The following is a 26,318-nucleotide window of genomic DNA, read 5'->3' on the forward strand; positions in this document are numbered from 1 at the left end:
AACTAACTAATGGCAGGAGGTGGAACTTCAACTTGTGTGAGAGTTAGGACCTTCTTCTTCCCCTCTGTGTAAAATTTGGTTAACTCGGGTCGGGCCAACTCAGTAGAAACACAGAAACCCCACATGGGAAAAAGCTGAAAGTGACTTTTTGTTGGAAAGCAGGGGCAGATGAGGTGGTGACACCGTGAGAAGACTGAGCTGAAGGTTAAAATTCATGAGTCTCTATTACAACATCAACATACCAATCTGGCAGAGATGGTCGTTAGGGTGTGCGTGTGAGTTACTTTTGTTAATATGCACACGAAATTCCAAACCCTAAAAAGGGAGTTTACATAACATGACAGACAGACAGCGATGACACAAGCTTGTAACCTTTGCTCAACACCTAGAGTATTACCAAATAAACCAGACAAATAGCTTTAAATATCATCACCAGTCCTTCCAAGTTGCCAGCATTTTTCTGATGACTAGACTTAAACTTAATTTTGGGTGTCGGGTGCAACCCTGATCACCGAGCATTTCACTGTTATGGGCCCATCTTTTATCTCTCTGTGCTTAACTTGTATGTTATGTAAATATCAAACTCAATAGTTATTTGCTGCAGATATTGTTTTTGTTGGAATGAACTTTGGAATTTCCAGCACGAAAATGTACAGAGAAAAAAGTGTATATTCTTCTGTGAAAGACAAATTCGTTTATTATTGCTTTGAAGTTTGATAGAATCTTGAAGTTCCTTGATTTCCCTAAGTAAAATCCCTGAAAGAACAAACGGAACAATGGTGCATTAGGGAGGATCCCACATCAACCTGTCAACGATCAAGATTGCACATTTCTATAATAATTAAATTAAAAAGTATTAAAAGTAAAGAAAAAATAAGTTTTAATATATATATTATGTATATGTTATTTGGAGAATTAAAATTAGTAAATAAAATAAAAGAAATTTAATAATTTTTGCCTGCTTCAAGCGGGAAAAGAAAAAAACTATTATAATACTTTTTTAACTATACTTAAATGGTTCGTATAAAAGATAAAGAGAATAAAATAGGCAAAATTAATAGTATATGCAAATTTCAGAAATTTTTTATTTTTGATTTTTTTTTTCATAATTTTTAAATCTGGCAGAAATTTTAGCAAGAAACTATTTGGTTCATTCATCTAATGTAGATAGATAATTTATCTATTTTTTTAATAAAGAGATTAACATGTAATCCAAAATATAATATAAGGACTGTTATGGTAGTTTTACCGCAACTCAATTAGTGAGGTAACAAAATTTGGGGTTGTTAAAAGAGGTGAAAGGGCCAAGGTTGAAAGCACCAAAATTCAACCCTTGAGGATCCAAAAGGGTTTCCATTGAAAGAGTGGTGGGGTCCTACAAAAGGACGAGTTGTCGGTTGGCCACCCCGTTGGGTAGCACAGACAAGGACCATCAGTACACCCATTTTTGGATCACCTTTTCTTTTCAACATAGGATTTGAATTTTGACATCAATTTATACCCACATACACTTCACCATTATCCAATGCCACTCATTTCTTCACAAATTATCCTTCTCTTTACCCATCATATATCATTTCTTTTTAAGTTTTTTTTTTATTTTAGGATTAAATATTAAATTTATATATGATTTCTAGTTTAATGTGTAATTCGATACACAAAATTTGAATTGTGTGAAACTTTGATTTTGATGCAATTGTGTAGATTTAAAAAAATAATTACATGCATTCATTTTCATAGTGAATTAATATATTTTAATAAACTTTTGGATACGTTGCTATTAATTTTGATACTTATTGCATAATTTTTATTTAAGTGTAGTGCGAGTCTAAAATGTAAAGAACAAGTGAAAACATGAAATCACATTAAAGATTTGGATATGAGAGTAATAATTTGATATACAAAGTTTTTTAAACTTTAAGATTATTTTATTTTTATTTAAATATTATTTTTAAATATATTTATTAGGAGTTAAATTAAGATTAGGTTTTATCCCTTATATTTTATTTAGATAAATATTTAATTTTATCTTTAATAATTTATTTATGAATAAAATACAAGGAAAAAGTTGGCATGGTTCAATGCGGAGTGCATTTGGGTGATGTCATGGCATAAAGTGATCTAATTTAAATGATTCATACGGTTGATATCATTAATTGGAGTCGAGTTCTTCTAGTTGCAAGGTTATCGACGGATTAAATTGTAGAAGCATCTTTCAGGCTTATTAGTTCAGTAATGGTTAACAATTGAGCGATTCTTGTAGTTAATTTACAATTAAGGAAGAATTGATGGCTAAGGTTTTTGATCACTATAAACTGCTTACCAATGAATGAGAAGACATTCATAGTCCGTAATAAATTTCGGGACTAAGACCGACGTCTTACCCGAGGCTAAAACATTCATAAATTGGCTTTGCCTTATTTAATTTCAAAACCAGTTTTTATTTACTGTTTTACTGTTGTTCGATTTTTATTTATTTGATTTCGTATTATTTTAATCTCCCTTAATTTATTTTATCAAGACTCCAAACGAAGTACCTTAATTGTGAAAATTCGAATACTATCAGACCAGATGGATCCTAATATTTTATATTTTATTTTTAGACATAGTATCTAATTTTGGTATTTGATGAGATAAATGGCAGTGTATGGAGCAGTGAAAAGTGTAGGTAAAGCTTTAGAACATGAATGATGTGTGTTGGTTGAAGTGAAGAACACATATTTTCCTATGAAACCATGAAATGCTCATCATTCTTGCTGAACCCACATTCATGTCCTGTTACTAAAATAAATATGATTCAATATTTGATAAATGAATCCCTTGAAGAAGCTATATTTAATCCATCCAGATATAATATGCAAAGTGCAAAGCCGTCGATAAGGATTGTAAAAGGCTTTAAAGCATAAAGGCAACTATACATGATACTCTGTTCTTTTTTTTTTTTTTTGTAAAGCTAGAAGATAATTATTTAAATGACAGACACTTTTTTTTTCTAAAATCATATTTGATTTTATTAAAAAATAAAATAGTAAACGAGAATGAAGAGGCGTACGGTGTGGCGTATAGATAAACTAGAGTTTGACTAAAATAATCCAGGGGTGTGCGTACAGGTGAAAACATCAATGATGAGAGGGAAGGGGCACTAGTGGGCGCAGGTTAAGCACGTGGCTGCTTCCTGTCTCATTTTGCACGCTACCATGGCTTCGTCTTATGTGTTAGTAACTCTCTCACAAGACACCGCAGATTGACCTTCATAGCCTTCTACACTTGAAAGTTGGAGAAACCATATTTTTTTTTCGATATTACAAAAGCCTTACTATATTCAGACATTTTTTAAAAAAATTACAGAGTTTTCTTTTCCCTATGTACTCAAGTTGAATTTTCCGATGAATGATTGGGAGATGTTTGTGAATAGTATCAAAAGCGTTAAATTTCAGGTAGCTGTCTCAGAAAAAGAACACTTATTTATTCGAGTGTGTGAGACAGTGTTTCTACTTTAGAGTAAGGCAGTGAGAGAGAGAGAGTTGGTTTATGGTTGATTGAGTTGGTGAGAGCTTTAGAATACTTAAATATTGATGGGAATGCAATGGTTTTGATTCCTTGTTTATATATCCTAATCAGATGGGTATCTGTCTTTTCCATGATTTCATCTTCTGGGCTTTGATTCCTTTTATCCTTTCTTCTTGGATAACCTCTCCTCTCCAGTAAAATCGTTTGTTTTTACTCCCTATTTAGAAGATTTTGAAACTTTCTGGAGTTTGAGCTCTTCTTTCTTTCCTTTTCTGGTTATGGTTTGCTTTTAGGTGAAGAAAAAACCCAACCCATAAAACAAAAGCAAAATCAGTCATGAAGTTTATGAAACTAGGATCTCGGCCTGACACTTTCTACACTAACGAGGCTGTAAGGTATGGCTTTTCAGCGATTGAAGCCAAATGGTTTTCTTTTCCCTTATTTGAGGGAAGCTGCCATGAATTTGTTTTGTTGATGCAGGTCTGTCTCTTCTGAAGTCACTAGTGACCTTATAGTCCAAGTGAAAGGAAGTAGATATCTACTTCACAAGGTAAAGTTATTTAAGACTGATATATGTTTCAATTGAATTATGTTGTTTTTCTTTTATATGCTTATCTGCAAATTCATTCTACATGCAGTTTCCTCTCTTGTCCAAATGTTTGCGGTTGCAGAGGATATGTTCCGAATCCCCTGAAACATTACAGCACCAGATAGTACAAATACCCGACTTCCCTGGTGGAACTGAGGCGTTTGAGCTTTGTGCTAAGTTCTGTTATGGTATCACAATCACTCTCAGCGCCTATAACATCGTAGCTGCACGATGTGCGGCTGAATACTTGCAGATGACCGAAGATGTGGAGAAGGGGAATTTAGTTTACAAGCTCGAAGTTTTCTTCAATTCCTGCATCTTACATGGTTGGAGGGACTCTATTGTGACTCTTCACACCACCAAAGCCTTTCCTTTATGGTCTGAAGACCTTCGGATTACGAGCAGATGTATCGAAGCCATTGCTTTGAAAGCGTCCACACACCCTTCCAAGGTGAGCTTGTCACATAGTCATTCGAGAAGGGTCCGGGATGATGTATCATGTAATGGCGTAGAGGGCCAGCGGCAACGACCAGCAGCCAAAGGTTGGTGGGCTGAGGACATTGCTGAGTTGGGTATTGACCTTTACTGGAGAACCATGATTGCAATTAAATCTGATGGCAAAATACCCTCTAATCTCATTGGTGAAGCATTGCAAATCTATGCATCTAGATGGCTACCTAATATTTCAAGAAAAATAAAAGCTACCAGAGAACCAGCTGGGTCCACCTCGGATTCGGACTCAGCTAGTGAGGTTACTTCGAAATCTAGGCTGCTGTTGGAGTCAATAGTGAGTTTGCTTCCATCGGAGAAAGGCGCTGTTTCGTGCAGTTTTCTACTTAAACTCTTGAAAGCAGCCAACATTCTTAATGTTTCATCTTCTTCAAAGATGGAATTGGCTCGAAGGGTGGCACTTCAGGTAGAGGAAGCAAGAGTCAGTGATATGTTAATACCCTTATCAAGCTCAAGCAATACCCTCTATGATGTAGACATAGTCCTTACAATTTTGGAGCAATTCATGTTACAAGGACAGAGTCCACCAACTAGCCCTCCAAGATCGAAGCTGGGGACTGAAAGGAGAAGACGATCTCGTTCAGCCGAGAACATCGATTTTAAGCTTCAGGAAAGTAGGAGATCTTCTTCAGCATCACACAGTTCCAAACTGAAAGTAGCCAAAATTGTAGATGGGTATCTGCAACAGATTGCCAAGGACATAAATTTACCTCTATCAAAATTCATTGCAGTAGTTGAGACAATCCCCGATTTCTCCCGGCTCGACCATGACGAGCTTTACCGAGCCATTGACATTTATCTCAAGGTAACAAAAAAAAAAGGAAAGAAAGAAAACTGATTTCATGCTGTCATTAGTTTGCCATATTTCAGACTTGTGTTGAATTCTAACAATATTGCTGCATTACCATTTAGGTTGTGGATCACCACTTTCAGAGGATAACTAAACTAAACCAACTCTATTGACTTAGTAGCCTTTTTCATGTTCTTGATTTAGGTGCAGTTAGGATACAGCTGACCTAACGAATGTAGCATAAATGATTTTACATTCTGCTGACTAAAATGTGACCGCAATTCAAATGCTCCCTTTGTTGACATTTACAGAGTTGTATTTCCTTGACTTTCATCATGGAGGGAAATCCTTGGCATAATTGCAATCATATCATTGAATAACATTAGCATTAAATAATTCTATTAGTGCTCACATGAAGGGCAGATAACCCTAGTTCTTGTTTTTCGAATATCCAGGCACACCCTGACCTAAACAAGAGTGAAAGGAAAAAACTGTGCCGCGTTCTAGACTGCAAAAAGCTCTCTGTTGAAGCCTGCATGCATGCTGCTCAAAATGAAAAACTTCCGCTTAGAGTAGTGGTACAAGTTCTGTTCTTCGAGCAAACTCGAGCTGCGACGACCGGGCACAAAGTGACTGACCTCCCTAGCAACATTAAGGCACTTTTAGCCTCTCATAACATTGATCCATCTAAGCCTCCAAGGGCTTTAAGCACTACTACTAGCATTCCAGGAGATGACCAATGGAGTACCGTCTCAGGCCTTAGATCACCAAAGTCTAGAATCTCAACATTAAGGATGAAGCTTGCCGAAGATGATGATTTGGACGAAAACGATATGAACCCTGATGGAATGGGAAGGCCTTCCAAGTTTAAAGGTTTCTGTGCTCTACCTACAGGACCCAAAAAAATGTTCAGTAGGTTGCTGTCCACCAATAGAAATGCCACTGAAAAGAGTTGAGTGATATTTTGTTCATTTCCAAGTTGGGGATGGTAATTTTAAGGGTAAAATATACACACTTCAATTTTTTCCCCCTTCCTTTTTGGTTCTTTGAACAAATTGCCTTGTAAGTTTAGCAGAGAAACAGAGAATCTCAATGTGCATTGTTGATGTAACCTAAAATAATAAGAATCAGAATTTCCAGGAGAAACTGGAAATTTCTCCTTGTTGAACTTGAATCTCTCTCTCTTTAAAAAAAAAAAAGGGACTAAACTCCCCTAGTTGTAAATGACAAAACGTGGGGCCAATATGGCTGTTTTTGTCCATGAATCTGCAAACACTTTACTTTGTCACATAGTTGCAAATCCCTGGATCCTCCCCTGTTAATCAAAGATTTTAAGTGTTGCTTTTTTCCCCCTATCTGACAGGAAGGAATCAGGATGCAGTGCTGTTAAATTGGAATTTCTTTGTCTTACATCTTTGTTTTCAGCTAACTTCGGATATCTATGTACTCCTTATCCGCACAGAATCAGATTTTGTTTTTGCTTGAAATTCTTTGTAGGGAATCAACAGCGAAGTTGGAAAAAAAAAAAAAACAATGATACAAGGAACAAAATCTGCAGGGTTTTGGCACTTCACATGGATGAGATACTTTGCTATTTCATATTATCAACTTTCAATTTAATTAAAAAATAAAAACCCAAATTGATATTACCTTGATTGAATGTAGAACTGCAAAAATATCCAAAAGTTGAGAATTCCATGTAACCTGGGCATATACAATGAAGAGAAAAAACAGCAAATATGTGATAAATGATTCCTTGTTTGTATTAATGAGATTTAGATGCATGCTAATTCAGATGTTCCTCACTTATCCATAGAATAGGCTAAAATTTTCGACATTACGTCAATCATATAGCACTACCACATCATAGTCGCGTCGGTCGTGGTTGTTTTATAACCATCATTTTATTCATCCTTATCAGAATCTTTACACCTGGATGAAATAGAAACATGGAACCTGGACAACATTCAAGAAGGATAAAGACAAAGACTACGTGGAAAGTCAAGAAGACTTTCAAGCTGATTTTCAAGATTGGCGGTAAACAAAAATTCAAAGCATCCATGTACAAACAAGATATGACAAAGACAACTGACAACATACGTGGAGGCAACAATAAATTCATCCTTATTAGAAACACTGTGCGGGATTGAAGAAAAATCAAATAGATTTTAGAAATTTTACTATAAATAGCAATGTAAAGAGCCTAAACGGGGCATCGAAAAATAGTTTAGAAATCTTTCCTTTTACTTTCAGTATCTTCTCTATAAGCAACCTTTCCTTGTAAAAATCTTTCCTTTAATAAAAAATAGATCTTCCGCACTTTAAATAGTCTGTAATAAAATATCAATCTTCCGCAACCTATATAACAACGGTTCTTGGTCAAAAGAAAATTTTTTAAATTATTTTGTAGGAACTTTTCAAGGAGACATTTTACAATTTTTAAGACGTTGGGAAGAATCAGAAGTAGGAAAAGTCCAAAAAGGACAACTAATTAATCAAATAGGTACTCCTAAAGATCTTTTAAAAGGATTAACAAATATTCTAAAAACAGAATTTTGTGGTTATTTTGATAAAAAAGATCAAGATAGTATAGCTAGTTATACCTTATCAAAAATTAAATTATGTGATATTAGATATCTAGAAGAATTTTCTAAAAAAATTCTTCATGAATATCAAAAATTAAAAAATGAAAATATAGAATTTTGGAAAAACCAATATTTTCATAAACTACCCCCACCATGGGATGAGATATGTATAAAAAAAATATGTCTTATTTAGATAAACATAGTAAAGAATCAGGGATAGCAAAAGAAAATATAGATTCTATAGGAAATAGAATTAATTTTGCAAGAGAAAAAATAACTCTACATTGTCTACAAACTAAAGCGGCTAAACAAGTAAAAAATAAATTAACTTATAGTCATTGTACAAAAATTCTAGAAAATGAATGAGAATTTGGATGTAAAATAACACGTCCTAATACATATAAAAAACATAGAAAGAAAAATAGAAAATATAAATTTATTAGATGGAAACCAGGAAATAAAAAATATACTGGTAATAATAAGAAAAAGAAATAGAATTTTTAGGTTTAAATTATCGGCTGATGGTCTTAAACTACAAGATCATATTATAGTAAAAATAAAAGAATTTCCAGAAGAAATTAAAAACCAAAAACAACTTCAACAATTTTTAGGTATAATTAATTATGGAAGAAACTTCTTTCCTAACTTATCTGAAAAAATAGGAGACTTATATGAAAAATTAAAAAAGGATAAAACTTTTAGCTGGTCTAAAGAAGACTCAGAAATTATTAAAAATATAAAATCAGAAATAAATTATACCCCAAAAGTCTATTTACCAAAACAAGGTGATAGATTAATTTTAGAAACCGATGCATCAGAAAAATATTGGGGATGTATTTAAAAGCTAAAACAGCAAAAAACGAAGAACTAATATGTGGATATAGTTCTGGAAAATTTAAATCAAATGAAGTTAATTATGCTATATATGAAAAAGAATTATTAGCTATTAAAAAAGTAATAAAAATATACCTGGCTCTGATACCAATTGCTTGCTATATAGATTGCGGAAGATTGATATTTTATTACAGACTATTTAAAGTGCGGAGATCTATTTTTACAAGGAAAGGTTGTTTATAGAGAGGATACTGAAAGTAAAAGGAAAGATTTCTAAACTATTTTTCGATGCCCCGTTTAGGCTCTTTACATTGCTATTTATAGTAAAATTTCTAAACTCTATTTGATTTTTCTTCAATCCCGCACAGTGTTTCTGATAAGGATGAATTTATTGTTGCATCCACGTATGTTGTCAGTTGTCTTTGTCATATCTTGTTTGTACATGGATGCCTTGAATTTTTGTTTACCGCCAATCTTGAAAATCAGCTTGAAAGTCTTCTTGACTTTCCACGTGGTCTTTGTCTTTATCCTTCTTGGATGTTATCCAGGTTCCATGTTTCTATTTCATCCAGGCGTAAAGATTCTGATAATAGTCTTGGTGAATTCCAAGTCTCCCACGTGTTCTTGATTTCTTCAATTATTTCTGAAGGGAAATCGTCTATTTCCATATCTGCTATTTCTTTAGCAGTTGTATGGATTCTTCATCTCTTGATTTTTGAATTAGGCTATTTTTATCAGCTACTATTCTTTTTCCATCGGTAGATAGTTTGTACGTTTGATCTTGAAGTACATGTCGTGCTGTTGACATTAAATCAATTCCGGCTTGGATTTGAAAATATTTTGGATTATTGTAACACTTGTCAATGGTTTTGGTCAAGTGTTTTTTATCTTCTTTGGCTGCTGATAAATAAGGACTATCAAACATTCGTTGAATAATCCATATTTGATATGGTTGATAGAATCGCTCTTTTTCAGCAATTCCAATAAGACTACTTATTTGGATATAAAAATAGTAATAAAAATCATCTTGATATACTAAAAGTGATAATATAGCTTTTATAATAGCAGGAAAATCTTTTAATAAGTGAAAAGAAAAGTTTTGTACTACAATTTCCTTAACGAAACCCCATTCAATACTGTTTATATCAATTGGTTCATGATCTAATCTGAATTTTATAGTAGGAATTTCTTCCCCTATATCATTTAGATAAACATATGATTGTAAAAAGTATTCAGAAAAGACTTTTTTATATTGAGTCTGCTGGTTGCAGATAATTTTATTGATTTTTTCAAAAATTTCTGCTGGTAGTATTTTCCTAGCTTTATTATATAAACATATTCTAAACATTTTATTCATAATGGGACTATTTGTTCCTTTATGAATAAAGTATTGAAATATATCAATAAGATTATTTATCTCATTGATATTTGTATACTCTATTTCGAGTTCTTGCCAATCTCTGTATAAAACAGCTTTTAATAATAATTCATGTGCTTCATTTTCTTTAATTGTTTTTTCAACTAGAAATTGTGAAAACTTTGTAAGAGCTCGTCTAAAATTTGCTCTTTGTTCTAAAATATGGGTTTTCCATATTTCATTAATATATTTATAAATTTCATTTGGTAATCCTGGATTATAAAAATCTTTTATTTCTGGAATTTGTTGTTGTTTCAACAAATTTTCTGCTCCTTTTATAACTTCAGAATAACTGGCTTGATATGCTGAATTCGGATCTTGAGACCAAGGAGATTGAATTATTCTTTTTGAAGGGTATTTGTTTACCATTCTTGATGCATATGATGAAGGAGATCCAGTTGGTTGTCTTACCATTGGATAAGGAACATAATATCCTTGATTAGGATAGAATCCTGTTAATATAGGAGTAAATCCCTGATTGGGAGTAAATCCTTGATTAGGATTTATCTGCTTTCCTTTGTTGGGTTTTTTATGGACAGTAGTCCATTCCCCGACTTGTTCTAGAGGTTTTTTACCTCTATCCATAAGGCCTGCTAAGATAATCAGCAATAATATTATTAGTACCTTTGACATATAAAACTTCAAAATTGAAACTACATAAATCATTATACCATCTAATTCTTCTTGGTACACTTTCTAGACTATTAGAATCAATGATATTATGTTCCTTATCCAATGGTAAGACAACCAACTGGATCTCCTTCATCATATGCATCAAGAATGGTAAACGAATACCCTTCAAAAAGAATAATTCAATCTCCTTGGTCTCAAGATCCGAATTCAGCATATCAAGCCAGTTATTCTGAAGTTATAAAAGGAGCAGAAAATTTGTTGAAACAACAACAAATTCCAGAAATAAAAGATTTTTATAATCCAGGATTACCAAATAAAATTTATAAATATATTAATGAAATATGGAAAACTCATATTTTAGAACAAAGAGCAAATTTTAGATGAGCTCTTACAAAGTTTTCACAATTTCTAGTTGAAAAAACAACTAAAAAAAATGAAGCACATGAATTATTATTAAAAGCTGTTTTATACAGAGATTGGCAAGAACTCGAAATAGAGTATACAAATATCAATGAGATAAATAATCTTATTGATATATTTCAATACTTTATTCATAAATGAACAAATAGTCCCATTATGAATAAAATGTTTAGAATATGTTTATATAATAAAGCTAGAAAAATACTACCAGCAGAAATTTTTGAAAAAATCAATAAAATTATCTGCAACCAGCAGACTCAATATAAAAAAGTCTTTTCTGAATACTTTTTACAATCATATGTTTATCTAAATGATATAGGAGAAGAAATTCCTACTATAAAATTCAGATTAGATCATGAACCATTTGATATAAACAGTATTGAATGGGGTTTCGTTAAGGAAATTGTAGTACAAAACTTTTCTTTTCACTTATTAAAAGATTTTCCTGCTATTATAAAAGCTATATTATCACTTTTAGTATATCAAGATGATTTTTATTACTATTTTTATATCCAAATAAGTAGTCATTTAAATAATGGAAATAGAATTAGAAAAAACAGGAATAGAATTTTTAGGTTTAAATTTATCGGCTGATGGTCTTAAACTACAAGATCATATTATAGTAAAAATAAAAGATTTTCCAAAAGAAATTAAAAACCAAAAACAACTTCAACAATTTTTAGGTATAATTAATTATGGAAGAAACTTCTTTCCTAACTTATCTGAAAAAATAGGAGACTTATATGAAAAATTAAAAAAGGATAAAACTTTTAGCTGGTCTAAAGAAGACTCAGAAATTATTAAAAATATAAAATCAGAAATAAATTATACCCCAAAAGTCTATTTACCAAAACAAGGTGATAGATTAATTTTAGAAACCGATGCATCAGAAAAATATTGAAACTACATAAATCATTATACCATCTAATTCTTCTTGGTACACTTTCTAGACTATTATTAGTCAGAAATTGTTTGACTGCCTGGTTGTCAGTTTTTATAATAAAATTTTCAGATGCTAAATATATGAGAAAGGTTTTATTGCTTTTTTAATAGCTAATAATTCTTTTTCATATATAGCATAATTAACTTCATTTGATTTAAATTTTCCAGAACTATATCCACATATTAGTTCTTCGTTTTTTGCTGTTTTAGCTTTTAAAATACATCCCCAATATTTTTCTGCTGCATCGGTTTCTAAAATTAATCTATCACCTTGTTTTGGTAAATAGACTTTTGGGGTATAATTTATTTCTGATTTTATATTTTTAATAATTTCTGAGTCTTCTTTAGACCAGCTAAAAGTTTTATCCTTTTTTAATTTTCATATAAGTCTCCTATTTTTTCAGATAAGTTAGGAAAGAAGTTTCTTCCATAATTAATTATACCTAAAAATTGTTGAAGTTGTTTTTGGTTTTAATTTCTTCTGGAAATTCTTTTATTTTTACTATAATATAATCTTATAGTTTAAGACCATCAGCCGATAAATTTAAACCTAAAAATTCTATTTCTGTTTTTCTAATTCTATTTTCTTAGGGCTTAAAATAATTCCATGTTTTATGAATTCTTGGGAGATAATATTTAGATGTTTTCTATGCTTTTCCAGTGTTTCTGAAATATTAATATATCGTCTATATAAACTACACAAAATTTTTTATATTTATTAAATATAGAATCCATCCATCTTTGGAAGATTTGAGGTGCATTACATAATCCAAATGGCATTACTCTCCATTGATAATGACCATTAGGTGCACTAAAGGCTGTTAATGGTTTAGATTCATCAGTTAGTATTATTTGCCAAAATCCTGATTTACAATCAAATTTACTGAAATATTTTGCTTGTTTAGCTTGATTTATTAAAACATCTTTCCGTGGAATAAAGTATCCATCAAAAATAGTATTTTGGTTTAGTCTTTTATAATTAATAACCATTCTAGCTTTTCCTCTTTTTATTTCAGCATGGTTTCTTACCATAAAAGCTGGACTTGAGTGTGGACTATTAGTTTTTTCTATTAATCCTTTTTTCCAATAATTCTTTGATTTGTATATCAAATTCATCTATATCTTGTTTAGTATAGATCATAGGTTTGATTCAAATTATTTTATTAGGATTCTTTAATTTTATTTCACAATATCTTGGACTATTTTCCCATAATTTTAATGGTTCTTCACTAAAATTATTTTCTAGAATTTTAAACAACCAATGATTTGTTTCTAGTTGTTTAATTTGTTCTTTTCTTATTGGTCTAAATCCTTTATCACAAACAAATTTATGGTTTTCTATTAAAGGTATTTCTACAGAAGTTTTTTCTGTTGATAATATTACTAAATTTCTATCTATAGAAAACGGTAGATGATGATATATAAAATTATTTCCTAATAATATGTCACCATGCATTTCAGGAAAACACAATATTTTAGGAATTACAAATCTTACATTATTTATGTAAATTGGTATATTTCTAGCCTTAAATTGAATTATGGTTTCTTTACCATCAATTCCTATAGCTCTAATTGGATTTTTCATTAATTCCCATTTTTCTACAGGAATGGCATTTTCTCTACAACTACTTGTGGTAGCTCCAGTATCTAATAAAGCATGCAAAGAATATGTTTTATAGTCTCTAAATTGAAGTGTAATTTCTAATATGTATAATATTTCCTAGGTTGGAAATTTGAAAATGTAATAATATCATTTTTTCCTATTTTCATTTGTTGAATAATAGTAGTAGATTGTATTTCTTCCATTCTAGTATTTCTAGAATTTCTGCTAGGTTCAGTAGGGAAAATAGGTATTTGAACTGTTTTCATACCTATCGGTGTTGTTGAATTTGTACTAATATTATCTTCTTCTTCTTCTATTTGAGAATTAGAAGGTAAAACTAAATTATCATTTGTATTTGTTATAGCATTATTTTTAAAATATAGTCTATCTCCTGATGACATATATTCTATAGTACTTACGGGTTTTGAAGTACTAGCACCACTTATTCTATCAATCATCCAATCTTTTGGAATTGACAGATCTTTTAAATGTAATAATTTTGGTTGTATTTCTGTAGTAAATTTATTGGGTTCAAATAACTCAATTATTTATTATTGATTTCTTTAATTTCTACTTCTGCCGTGTTGGTATATTCATTAATAGAAGTCCAACTTATTGCTAAATCTTCTGCTAAATCGCTAATTTCAGAATTTTTTGTCTGAATTCTTAAACATATGCATTCTTCTATTAGGGGATCTGTAATAGATATAAAATAGTTTGGTTTAACTTTAAATCCTATTACTCCAGTGTGTAAATTAAACTGAATACCACCAATAAGTGCTTTTATCGGGTTTTCAAATCTTTTATCTAATAAAACCGCTATTATGGGTATATCATGTCCTTTTCTAAATAAAGCTCTAATTGTTATCATAATTATACCTAAATGTATATATCTAACTTGAAGGTATTTCTTTTTAATCCTCTTAATTTTTTCTTTAGTAAATAATGGAATTTCTGTTAATCCTCCTCTAGTATCCTTAGCGACTGTGTTGTCACTAATTTTTTCTATATGTCTTTGACTCCATATTTTAAACTTAGATATTTTATATATTTCTTCTTTAGAAATGTGATTTTTATTTATTTTTTCTATCATTTCATCAGAAAAGTCTTTTTCTTCTTCAATCAAATTTCCTAATTTTATGTCTTGTTGTTCAGACTTAGGAATTTCTTCTAATTGATTTTTAGAACTACTTCCTATATTAAACATAAATATATATTCTTCTTCATCTAAATCAGAATCCGTTTATGATATTAACTCATATAATATTTCTTCAGGATTTATTTCCTCTTCATAACAAATTTCTAAATCTTGTTCTTCAAGACTTTTAATCATCTTTTTAGCACTTTTTCCTTTATTAGGACAGTTTGGTGCTATATGGCCTTCTTCATCACAAATAAAACATTTACATATCTGTTTTTTAGATTTTTTAGAAGTTTTTCTTCTAACAAATTTTTTCTTTTTCTTATTATTACCAGTATATTTTTATTTCCTGGTTTCCATCTAATAAATTTATATTTTCTATTTTTCTTTCTATGTTTTTTTATATGTATTAGGACGTGTTGTTTTACATCCAAATTCCCATTCATTTTCTAGAATTTTTGTACAATGACTATAAGTTAATTTATTTTTTACTTGTTTAGCCGCTTTAGTTTGTAGACAATGTAGAGTTATTCTTTCTCTTGCAAAATTAATTCTATTTCCTATAGAATCTATATTTTCTTTTGCTATCCCTGATTCTTTACTATGTTTATCTAAATAAGACACATATTTTTTTATACATATCTCATCCCATGGTGGGGTGGTTTATGAAAATATTGGTTTTTCCAAAATTCTATATTTTCATTTTTAATTTTTGATATTCATGAAGAAATTTTTTAGAAAATTCTTCTAGATATCTAATATCACATAATTTAATTTTTGATAAGGTATAACTAGCTATACTATCTTGATCTTTTTTATCAAAATAACCACAAAATTCTGTTTTTAGAATATTTGTTAATCCTTTTAAAAGATCTTTAGGAGTACCTATTTGATTAATTATTTGTCCTTTTTGGACTTTTCCTACTTCTGATTCTTCCCAACGTCTTAAAAATTGTAAAACGTCTCCTTGAAAAGTTCCTACAAAATAATTTAAAAATTTTTCTTTTGACCAAGAACCGTTGTTATTTACAACTATTTTCATTGACTGTGCCCAATCATCAATGGTTTTTTCATAGTCTGATATTGAAATATTAGTCAAATCTAAATATATTCCACCTTGAGCCATATTTCTTTTATTTAAATCATCTATCCTATGTGGTATAGGTATAGTTTGACTTGGTTGTTGATTAGAAGATTCGCCTGTATATTCAGTTTTAACTTCATTAGTAGCTATATTTTCAGTTTGATTACCAAAAATTCTTGTTGTATTTTCAACTGTTTCAAAGTCTTTATTTAAAGCTCTCAGATAATCATCTTTTTGAATATCTGATTCTAATTTTCTTTTACCATAAGGGTCTGTTTGATCAGTATCCATAGGTTCGGGGACTTCTATATTTTCATCCTCATCTGTTGAAGTGTTTTCTTCATCAGATTTATAACTAGTTACATTTAAATCTTCTTGATTATCAGAATTACTAGAACTACTACTTTCTGTAATATCATAATTTAACATATAGTGATAATTAAACTGAGTAAATAGATTTTTATGTTTTTCATAAAGTTCTTCTATTAATTTTAAGTATTCTATTCTTTCATTTTTATCAGTACTTTTAGTAAATTTGACTTTCCAATGTTCTATTAATTCTTTATAAGATTGGAAATCATATTTTTGTTGAGTAATATTTTTTCTTCTCTGTTTTTCAGATTTTTTATTTCTATTAATAGTAGAAGATGACTCTTCTGAAGAAGTTTCTTCTTCTTCATCTGATAAAGTTAAAATTATATTACTATTACCATAATATAATAGACCTAAATCTATATCTGATTCCATATTATTATTATTAATCACCTGATCTAATTTATTATTGACTTCTGATAAAATTTCTTTAGATTTGTTGTTCAAATCTAATTCTTTAATATCTCCCATGTAATTTACTTTTTCTTCTATATTACTGACTTTATTATATATTTTATTATAATATATGGATGTTATATCTATTAAACTATTAAATCCTTTACTAAGGGCCGAAATATTATTTTCTTGTTTAGAATCTATATGCATAATATGATTGCAGGTTTTATCTTTATATAAATAATCTGTCTCTTCCATGTTACTTATCTTTGGTACCTAAAACCGTCTGTTATATTATTTTGTCTTAACACACAAAGGCCTATTGTCTCTCACCTAGACTGAAAAAGGCAAAAGTTAGACAAAATAACAGATATATAGGTTTCAAGATAAACAACCACGAAATTAACTTGATTGTAAATTAAAGATAAGAACTTACAAATGAGTATTATGATATGAATTTCTCCAAGAACCGTAACTCGTGGGGCCTCTGATACCAATTGCTTGCTATATAGATTGCAGAAGATTGATATTTTATTACATTCCATTTCCAATGGCCATTCGCTATGTGTTTCCTTCCCATTTAATTTTCCCCCTCATATTAGACAGCTGTGCTATATATGCACTATGATTAACTTGGTCGGTTATCTAAATCAGATTCATCTATCAAGCAAGGGTTGAGGATTAATTATATAGTAACTCTTTTTTATAATAATCTTGCTGTTTTATAATAAAATTTATATCCTTAATTTGGAAAAATTAATGCATGCATTATTATTTTTATGCATATTCTGTTTTATATGTTTTATATTCCTTCACATGATTAATTATGAAGTTTATAATTTAACAAGTTCAATTAATTGGTATGAATATTAAATTAAATAAATTAATTTATCATGAGTTATTAAATTCAAGTAATTAATTTTTAAGTTTATGATGTTCTAAATTTATAGTAAAATATTTAATTAAGAAACTTAATAATTTTCATTTAACAAAATATGATTACAAGATTTTTCATTTAAAATTATAATTAAGATCATTGTTATTTAATAAATTATAATTAATAGATTTGCTTATGTAAAATAACTATAATTATACTAAAATTTTGGACTAGAGAAAGAATTTAATAAAGAATGTATTTTTTAATTATGAAAATTGTCGTTGTTATAAAAAATTAAAATAAAACATAAAAATCGATACTTGTGATATGGAAGGTGGGTGTAAAATGAGTAGCATTAAAAAGAATAAAATGATAACCAAAAGGCATACAAATCACAACAGTAAATACAACACCAAAATTTTATCACCAACCATTAACACGTTGATTTCTCCACCTCATTATCTGCAACAAACAAACATATATTACCAACTTTATACCTCAACATATATATTTCTTTAAACATAATCCACAACTTTCATGGTTAACTGTAACAATTAGTTCACTAAGAAACAGTAACCTCCCCTTCATTAATAAATCCACAAAATTTATTTCATAAATAAATTAATTAATTTTTAACTCAATTGAAAAAATTTCACTATATTTGTAACACTTCTTACCTGTCCCGATGTACGGTATGAGTGAGAAGTGCTATCAGTACACTTCAAGACTTAAACTAAGATTTTTCTTTAAATAAAACACCATTTAATAACTTTATGAAATTCCTTAAAACAATCCTCATAATTTTGGAAAGAATCAAATGTGGTTTGAAATCATTTTGAGTTGTTGTATACATACGAGGACCTTACCAAATCATAAAAATGGGTGTTTGTAGCTCTTTAGCTTAAAATGACATTAGTCGTGTTGAGGAAAATAGGAATTTTGTCATAAAAATTTTAAACAATTTAAATAAAATTATAAAAAAATATAAAATCATTGTGAAGGCTTTAAAATCATGTTAAAATCATTTAAGAAGGGTTCAAAAGGGAATGGGGTTGTTCGGGGACCCAAAACAAACCTTGGGAGGTAAAAAGGCTCAAAATAGTGCAGTGGCCTAAATCTTGCATTATGGTATAAGTACAGGTGGGGAGAAGTATCATTACTTCTCCCTAAATTGTAGACTTTTACATTTGTATATTAAAAATAGAAAAAAACTCGGTTCAACTGGCATATATTGGTTCGCGAATCAATCAATTCAACCTCTTTCTTTGAATCGGTGTATTGACTGGTTCTCAATTCAATCGATACTGACCTGTTTAAACCAGTTCTAATAACCTTGGAACACATTATACATTGATCCACTACAGGAAAATAGGGCTTTAGCGGCGTTTTGCAAAAATTGTTAAAACGCCACTAAAAACAAAGTAATAGTGGCGCTTTTGGTAAAATGCCTATAAAAAACAAAGCATTAGCGGCGCTTTTGGTAAAATACCGCTAAAAACTAGAGCAATAGTGGCGTTTATGGTCAAAACACCACTAAAAGTCATATAACTCCTAAAATCCTAAGCCCCCAAAAAATCATAAATACTAATTTATAACCCCTAAAATAGTAAACATCTAAACCCTAACAAACCTTAAACACTAAACTATAACCCCTAAAACCCTAAATGCCGTAATAGGTTCATTTTTAGCGACGCTAGGTTATAAACGCCGCTAATGTTAAATTATTTTGTTCAAAATTTCGTCGTTTAGCTATCTTATTTTTTACCCAGACATGATACACTTAACATTTTCCCCATTTTCCCCAATTCTATTTCCCCCTTCTTCCTCATCCTAAATCCATTCGACATCCCAAATCCCTAACGAATTTAATAATAATAAAAAAGTAATTTTAACAATTAAACTTAAATTCAGAAATTTGAAACATAGAGGGATAAAATTGTTAAGAATAGAAATATAATGACTAAATTTTAATCTTACGAAAAGTACAAATACTTATCTCATATTTTAGCTTTTACAGATTAAGTGGTTTAGTATTCAATTTGTTAAAGTATGTTAAGCGAATTACTTTTTTTTTTAAGATTTAATACTCCTATGCGAAAAGATATTATTTAACTCGTATATTTATTAAAAGTTTATATAAAAATTAATTTAAAAGTTTATATAAAAATTAATTGTTATTTTGGTTATAATCATAAAGTTAATTGTGTCTCGAATTTTTATTATAGAAAAATATTTGTTAAAAATGAAAAAAATTAAAATACTATTATTTAAAATAATTTTAAAGTTTTTTGGGTAAATAACTTATTGTTTTTAATTTATATATTAAATAAATTCTTATATAATCGTAAAAGAGCTAGTCTTAATTTTAAAATATTGAATTAATTATCATTATAGTTTAGGATTTATGGCTTAGAGTATATGATTTAGGGTTTAAGGTTTAAGAGTTACTATTTTAAGGTTTATGGATTATGGATTATGGGTTTATGGATTATGATTGAAGGGTTGGAGTTTAAAGTTTATGTGTTAAGGGTTATGGGTTTATGGGTTATGTTGTATGATTTAGGGTTTAGAGGATAAAAGTTAAGGGTTTAGGTTTAGATTAATTAGTGTTTTTTAATTTATATATTAAATAATTTCTTATATATTCGTAAAAGAGATAATATTAAATTTAAAATATTAAAATTATGATTATAGATTAATTTATTTAAGAGATAATAGATAAACTTTATATATATTTAGGATTTAACTTGAAATTTGTTAAATGATGAAATTTTATGTAATCAATTAATGCTTTTATATTTAAAAATATTTAATCTAAACAATTTAATATATAAAAATATATAAAAAATTCAAATTTTATCTAATTATTTTAAATATTATTTAAATTTTTAAAAAATATTTATTTAAAATCAATATAAAATATATAATAATTCAATATAAAAATTATAAAAAATCAAATATTAGGGGCGTTTATGAAATAAAACTCTGCAAAAGGCAAGCAATTTATTTTAAATAAAACGCGCCGTTTTGATATAATACGCGGCTAAATTTTAGTTTTGATTGAAACCATGTCATTTTATTTCTCTCCCCCCCAATTCCCTTCTTTCCCGATTCCAATTTCTTTCTCAGCCATTCTCAGCCTGTACTTCTATTTCTCTCCCCCGATTCCCTTTTCTTTCCCAATTCCCTTTTCTTTCTCAGCCTTTCTCAACCTGTTCTTCTATTTTATACCCGAAAAACTCTATTAGTCTCTCATTTTTGTTTTTAATAGGTAAGAGGTAAGCCTAAGCTCTCATCTCTTCGACTTAGGGTTTATTGTTTATCCTCCTCCTGTCAAATTGCTTTGATTACTTCCCAAAATTTCATCACTCTCACGCTTTTTAGTGGTACATTTCTCAATTCCTTATCCTCCCTTATGATTTCTTGGTTTTCCCCCTTATCTTATGTTGAATCTATCTACTTCTTCTCTTTATTCGTTTATTTCGATTCTGGCCGAGGATATTTTGTTAAAATGAAAATTTTTAGGGTTTTGAGATTTGATTGACGATTAATATGCTTCTACGTACGATGTTTTAAATAAAATACCTTATTTCCAATTAATTTTATTAGGTTTGGTTTTCGTATCTCGAATAATTTCAAGGTTTTTGTTTTTAGATATTTGAAATCAGGATGGGTTTTCTGGTTCTTTTGAGTCTGTTTCTTTTCTCTCGAAAATCAGATGATGTTATTTTGAGCTTGTAAGGTTATGATTTATGACACTTTGTGTGGTGTATTCTTGTGTTGACAGTGCGGGGTATTGTTTGTTGGAAGAGAGGATGGATAGTCGTTTCACCATTGTTTTTGCATTTATTCATGTCTATTGATCTTTGATGTGTAATGCGGCTGAGCTTTCCCACTTTTGTACATTTGTTATCAACTTATAGTTCAGTAGTATTGTTGTGAACCTGAAGTTGTCATTACAACCTGATTATGGTTTAAACATGACTTCGTTACAACCTGATTATGGTTCAGTAGTATTATAGTTAGGATGTTTTATCTACCTGAAGCAATGTTCTGGGTCAAAGTTGACCCCTAATAGTAGAATATATATATATTTTTCCTTTTTTCAAGTGCATCTTAAAGCATGTTGTATCAATAAAGAATTTGATTTCCCTAATTTTTAATTATTTCAATTCTAATTTTTGCAGGATGATGACTTGAGTTCCAATTATGGTCTCAAGCAAAAGTTGTATAAACACTGGTTGGATGTCTACAAGACATCTGGAGGCAATGACTTCCACTCATTTAAGCAGAGATGGTTCTTCACTCTTGAACATGTATTTGTGATGAATGAGATCTGTTCTTGACTGCGAATGTAATCCTTGACACATATCATTGTAGCATCTAGACATTTAAATCATATAGCTCCTGCCGCTTTCTTGCATTCATTATTTTAAATATTCTGCCGTTGTTAATGCTATATTTTTTTGAGTTGTGAAGCTTGAAATATTAGATGTTAGACCCATCTAAGTTGATTCAAACACTAAACTGTAAACTATCACCTAACAGCAGTGGTTATCACATTATTAAAGATGTTTAGAGAAAGCAAATGTCTCTATTTAATACCAAATGTGTAATTAACCCTTTTTTTGAAGAGAACATTGGTTAATTTGTCAGCATTTGATTGTTAAGGTTTGGGAACATGATTATCTATTTTTCAACTTGAATTGATAGATGAAAAAATGTGTAATTAAACTTAATTGCTTTCCCACAGCACACAGACACACATAATATGTTATAACTAAGTTGGTATTTTTTGGGTGTCTTAAGCTGTGCAAATCTAGGATCTAAAAGCAAGAGAGAAGGAACTTAAAGCAAAAGAGGCCGAACTGAATAAGCGTGAACATGTAATTTGTTGTTGGCTGTTTACACTCGAGTGAGGCTGGCCCTTGAATAATAAGTGTGGTGCTTCCGATTTATTTTTGCAGTATTCGATATCAATTGTGATAAGTTGTTCCTTTCGCATTGCAGTTACAAATTATACAGATTTCTGAAGCAATTTAAATATTGCTATCTTGGCACAAAAAAATCAAAACCATAGTTTTTGAATCTGAATTTCCTATTCATATTTCAGTTTAGTTTTTCTGTCTGAATGCTTGTAAAATATCTTTATGTTTTGTAGTCTTTTTATTATGAAAATACTAAAATTATGCAATGACTTGATTCTTATATGTTCGGATGCAATATGTAACTGTGTTGTATGTAAGGTGGTTTTGCTATTCATTTTGCTCTTAGATTAATTTGTCCTTGTAGTAACTGAATGTTAACTTTATATTTTGCAGGAGTTGAGAAGGAAAGAGGATGCAATAGCACGAGGTAGGTTCTTTTTTTTGTTTTTCTCTCAGTTGTTTATTTTAAAATTTTCTTCTGCACATTCCAGGGATACATGGGACATGGCTGCTGAAATTTGCCTTTCTCAGCTTCCATCATTGGTTGAGGATCGTAATGCAGAGTTCCAGGTGTGTTTTTCTTCCAGAGTTAGAACTTACTTGGAGAAATTTTAGTAAGTTCTTCAAAGGTAACGTGTAAAATTATTATGTTTGAAATATAAGTATTTCATGCGGTGTGGTTCGGCAAATGGACTGTTAAAATTATGAATTTAGGAGTTAAAAATACATGCTGATTTTTATTTTTATTTTACCGAAATGTTGCTGTTAGAAGAGATGTAAATGTGAGAAGTATATGCACAAGTTGACTGCTGAATGTATTTTGTTTCAGCATGCGACTTGTATAACCGGTCTGCTGCTTTGGTGTTAAAGGAAAATAAAATATTAGTGGTTAAATGTTAAACTTGGCCCCTGTTTTAAAGTTGAATAAGTCATACTGTAATTGTAACATATGTTATGCTACTAAATTAATTGAGAGTAAAGTGTCAAATTTACTATCCAATGCACTGTCATTTGAGCTGATTTTCTTCATTAAGTTCAGCTGTCCGAATCTGTTGTTGATATCAAATTATATGCAATGCACTATGAGATTGTATATGCATGTAAATTTGGTTTTTTGGAGGTTTGGATGGGTTGTATGGAGATTGAATATATTGTTGGAGACCAGATGTTGCAGTGATTATTCCTTTAAATGTAAAGCAAAGAGTTTGCAGAATTTATAATGCAAGACCAGTTATATTAAATGGTTGATATGTAGACACTTATATGTTTGTTCCACATTAAAAACACTACTTTAGGTTCAACATTTTTTGATGTTTTATTGTCATTTTTGGGACCTTATTTGCAGTACTTTAGGTTCAACATTTTTTGATTTTTTTTTTTATGAGTATGAAACTAACTTATTTATGATCAGTGACTCTAATGGCACATATTAAAGACTCAATATACTTTGTAAATATGTCAGTTTCATGCCTACTTGAAACTTGCCTTATGGTGTAATTGATGATTTGGTCCTCGTGATTGTAATGTGTATATATATATCAATATGCATAAATCTTGGGATGTTTATTTGATCTGGAACTCATATATATTTGTTAATGTTGACAGTTGGTCAAGAATTCTGGGTTTACGTCTGCTGCACCGCCTTCGGTAGTCCTCCGCATCGTCGTCGGCAGCCTTCTGCTACATCTCCGTTGGCATCCCTCTGCTACATCTCCGTCGGCATCCCTCTGCTACATCTCCGTCGGCATCCCTCTGCCGCTTCTCCAGTTTTCTGCCATCCAATTTGCTTAGCTTCAATCCACATTGACTTAGGTAAGGCTTTGGGTCCTCCATTGTGGTAATTGCGATGACCATGACTTTCTCCTTTCTTCTTAGATAGTGCAGCAGCATACCTGCTCTGCCTCCAATGCTTGCCTCTTCTAGCAATGCATGTTTCAATACTTGAACACCTTACAAAAATGCAATTAAAATCGTAAATGTGAGACTTTTGAAGTTGGTGTTTATATAGTATAATTATATTATAATCTGTTAAAAAAATTATACTTTTATCTTATCAAGCACATGTTTCTTCTATTTTTTTACAAAATGGTGATTGATTGGTTAACCATTATGGTTGTATCAAATTTTTATGTTATAATTATATTATACTTTATCAGTTGAAAAATTATATACAATTTTTTATAATTTTTTATAATTATTTATATAACTCTTAATAAATGTTCATCTTAGTTTATAAATTTTCAAGTTTATTACTGTACATTTTGAACTTGTGCATTTTTTTTTTTGCAATCAATTAGTTGCACCATTTCAATGTAATTTTGCTATTTAAATATTAACATGATTTTTCAATATTTTGACTAAAAAATATTAATTTATTATATGATTAAATATTGTCTTCTTGACTAAAAGTATATATTTAATACTAATTAATTTTTGGTATTAATAATGTTTGATTTTAATATTTATAATTTTTAAATATTTTTAAAACTTATAAATATATTTTTATCAATATAATAATATTGATCATTATTTAAATTTATTTTAATATAAAAATCAAATTACTATTCTTTTTTTCCAAAAAAAATGATTTAAAAGCTTTTTAAAATGAAAAGTTACTTTTTGTTACTCATCAAATTATATCGTTGTAATTGAGGTATATAAGTGTTGTTAATTGAGATGTTAAAGTGCTACAAATTGAAGTGTTTAAATGCTGTAAATTGAAGTGTTAAAGTGCTGCAAATTGAAGTGTTTGAACGCTGTAAATTGAAGTGTTTGAATGCTGTAAATTGAAGTGCTTAAATGTTGCAAATTGAATTGTTTCAGTACTTATTTTGGGTTTTTTAACTTGTGTGATTATTTGTGTTTCTAGCTATTGGTTTCAATTAGATGAGGCTAACATCTCCATCATCGGTGTATAGAGGTATTTTCACCACGTTCCTTACAGGTTCAAGACAGGTTTCAGGGAAGGTAGGAAAATGCTAATGTCCTTAGGCTCATTGCTTTCTGATTTTAGTTCCATTGCGTATTTCTGTTCTTGTAAGAAATTTTGGTTTTTTTTTTCTTTCAAAATGTTCTCATTTTTTATTGGGGGTGATGTATAGGTACTGAAGCAGCACCAAGAAAGAAGGTTGCGGCTTCTGCTTAAAAGGTAAATTGTAATGGTATGAAGTTTTGTTTTGGATGAAGCTATGTTTATGAGGAAACATTTAGTGATGAAGAGTGAAATTATGTTCCATTGGATGCTTTAGTTGTTATTTAGTTTCTATTTGAATGTAGCTGTCTTATATTTTGAACAATTATTGAAGCTAATGTTTGACCCTTAATTTCTTCATTGTCTTTTTTTTTTTAACTTGATCAATGTTCTTGTTTCGTTAATTTAAATTCATTAATTTTTATATTTAGTTTTGAAGTTTAAATTTTAATAGAAAATTTAATTTAATTAATATTTTTTATTTATCCTTAGAAGTATATAATTTAAAGTTCAAATTTTAAAAATTAAACATAATATAATATTTATCATAGAAATAAATATTATTTAAATTAAATATTTTGAAAAAATGTGCATATTAAATTTGCCAAAATTAGCGGCATTTTTCGAGATAAACGTCGTAAAAATTTGTGGCGTTTTCTATAGCGGTGTTTTTTTTGTGCTCTTGTGAAAATGCCGCAAATAGTTTTAGCGACGCT

At 29.7% G+C, this 26,318-nt stretch overlaps 2 protein-coding genes and 1 long non-coding RNA gene across 16 annotated transcripts; all 3 read left to right on the top strand.

Annotated features, from left to right (window-relative positions):
• The first annotated feature begins 3,009 nt into the window (after positions 1-3,009).
• On the top strand, positions 3,010-6,567 carry LOC107886661 (BTB/POZ domain-containing protein At1g67900). Of its 2 annotated transcripts, XM_016810706.2 has the most exons (5): positions 3,102-3,437; positions 3,804-3,905; positions 3,991-4,060; positions 4,149-5,414; positions 5,855-6,567. In XM_016810706.2, exons 2-5 carry the CDS (start codon positions 3,847-3,849, stop codon positions 6,353-6,355), a joined length of 1,896 nt encoding a protein of 631 aa, XP_016666195.1. In that variant the 5' UTR covers positions 3,102-3,437; positions 3,804-3,846; the 3' UTR covers positions 6,356-6,567. The 2 variants fall into 2 exon arrangements, with proteins under 2 accessions (XP_016666194.1, XP_016666195.1); XM_016810705.2 differs by having other exon boundaries at positions 3,010-3,905.
• Positions 6,568-12,208: 5,641 nt separating this feature from the next.
• LOC107886660 (uncharacterized) lies at positions 12,209-14,181 on the top strand. Its single transcript, XR_001680841.2, has 2 exons — positions 12,209-13,742; positions 13,836-14,181. It is a non-coding gene; the product is annotated as an uncharacterized lncRNA (long non-coding RNA).
• Positions 14,182-20,713: 6,532 nt separating this feature from the next.
• On the top strand, positions 20,714-25,954 carry LOC107886658 (uncharacterized). Of its 13 annotated transcripts, none has more exons than XR_005915171.1 (7): positions 20,714-20,974; positions 21,891-22,057; positions 23,025-23,058; positions 23,123-23,260; positions 24,237-24,443; positions 25,501-25,598; positions 25,733-25,954. XR_005915171.1 is itself a non-coding variant. In XM_041096221.1 (4 exons), exons 1-3 carry the CDS (start codon positions 23,003-23,005, stop codon positions 24,420-24,422), a joined length of 321 nt encoding a protein of 106 aa, XP_040952155.1. In that variant the 5' UTR covers positions 22,596-23,002; the 3' UTR covers positions 24,423-25,598; positions 25,733-25,954. The 13 variants fall into 13 exon arrangements, 1 of the variants encoding a protein (XP_040952155.1); XR_001680834.2 differs by having other exon boundaries at positions 20,745-21,089; positions 23,123-23,201; XR_001680836.2 differs by having other exon boundaries at positions 20,748-20,981; positions 23,123-23,201.
• The last annotated feature ends 364 nt before the right edge of the window (positions 25,955-26,318 follow it).

This window comes from Gossypium hirsutum, chromosome A03, assembly GCF_007990345.1.
Source record: "Gossypium hirsutum isolate 1008001.06 chromosome A03, Gossypium_hirsutum_v2.1, whole genome shotgun sequence".
In the NCBI taxonomy this organism is placed as follows: Eukaryota; Viridiplantae; Streptophyta; class Magnoliopsida; order Malvales; family Malvaceae; genus Gossypium; species Gossypium hirsutum.

Coding starts and splice junctions, on each gene's coding strand:
- LOC107886661 (XM_016810705.2), top strand. CDS start 3,847: ATGAAGTTTATGAAACTAGGATCTCGGCCTGACACTTTCTACACTAAC. Junction 3,906..3,990: donor TACACTAACGAGGCTGTAAG/GTATGGCTTTTC, acceptor TTGTTGATGCAG/GTCTGTCTCTTCTGAAGTCA. Junction 4,061..4,148: donor GTAGATATCTACTTCACAAG/GTAAAGTTATTT, acceptor TTCTACATGCAG/TTTCCTCTCTTGTCCAAATG.
- LOC107886658 (XM_041096221.1), top strand. CDS start 23,003: ATGTTAACTTTATATTTTGCAGGAGTTGAGAAGGAAAGAGGATGCAAT. Junction 23,059..23,122: donor AGAGGATGCAATAGCACGAG/GTAGGTTCTTTT, acceptor TGCACATTCCAG/GGATACATGGGACATGGCTG. Junction 23,202..24,236: donor ATCGTAATGCAGAGTTCCAG/GTGTGTTTTTCT, acceptor TAATGTTGACAG/TTGGTCAAGAATTCTGGGTT.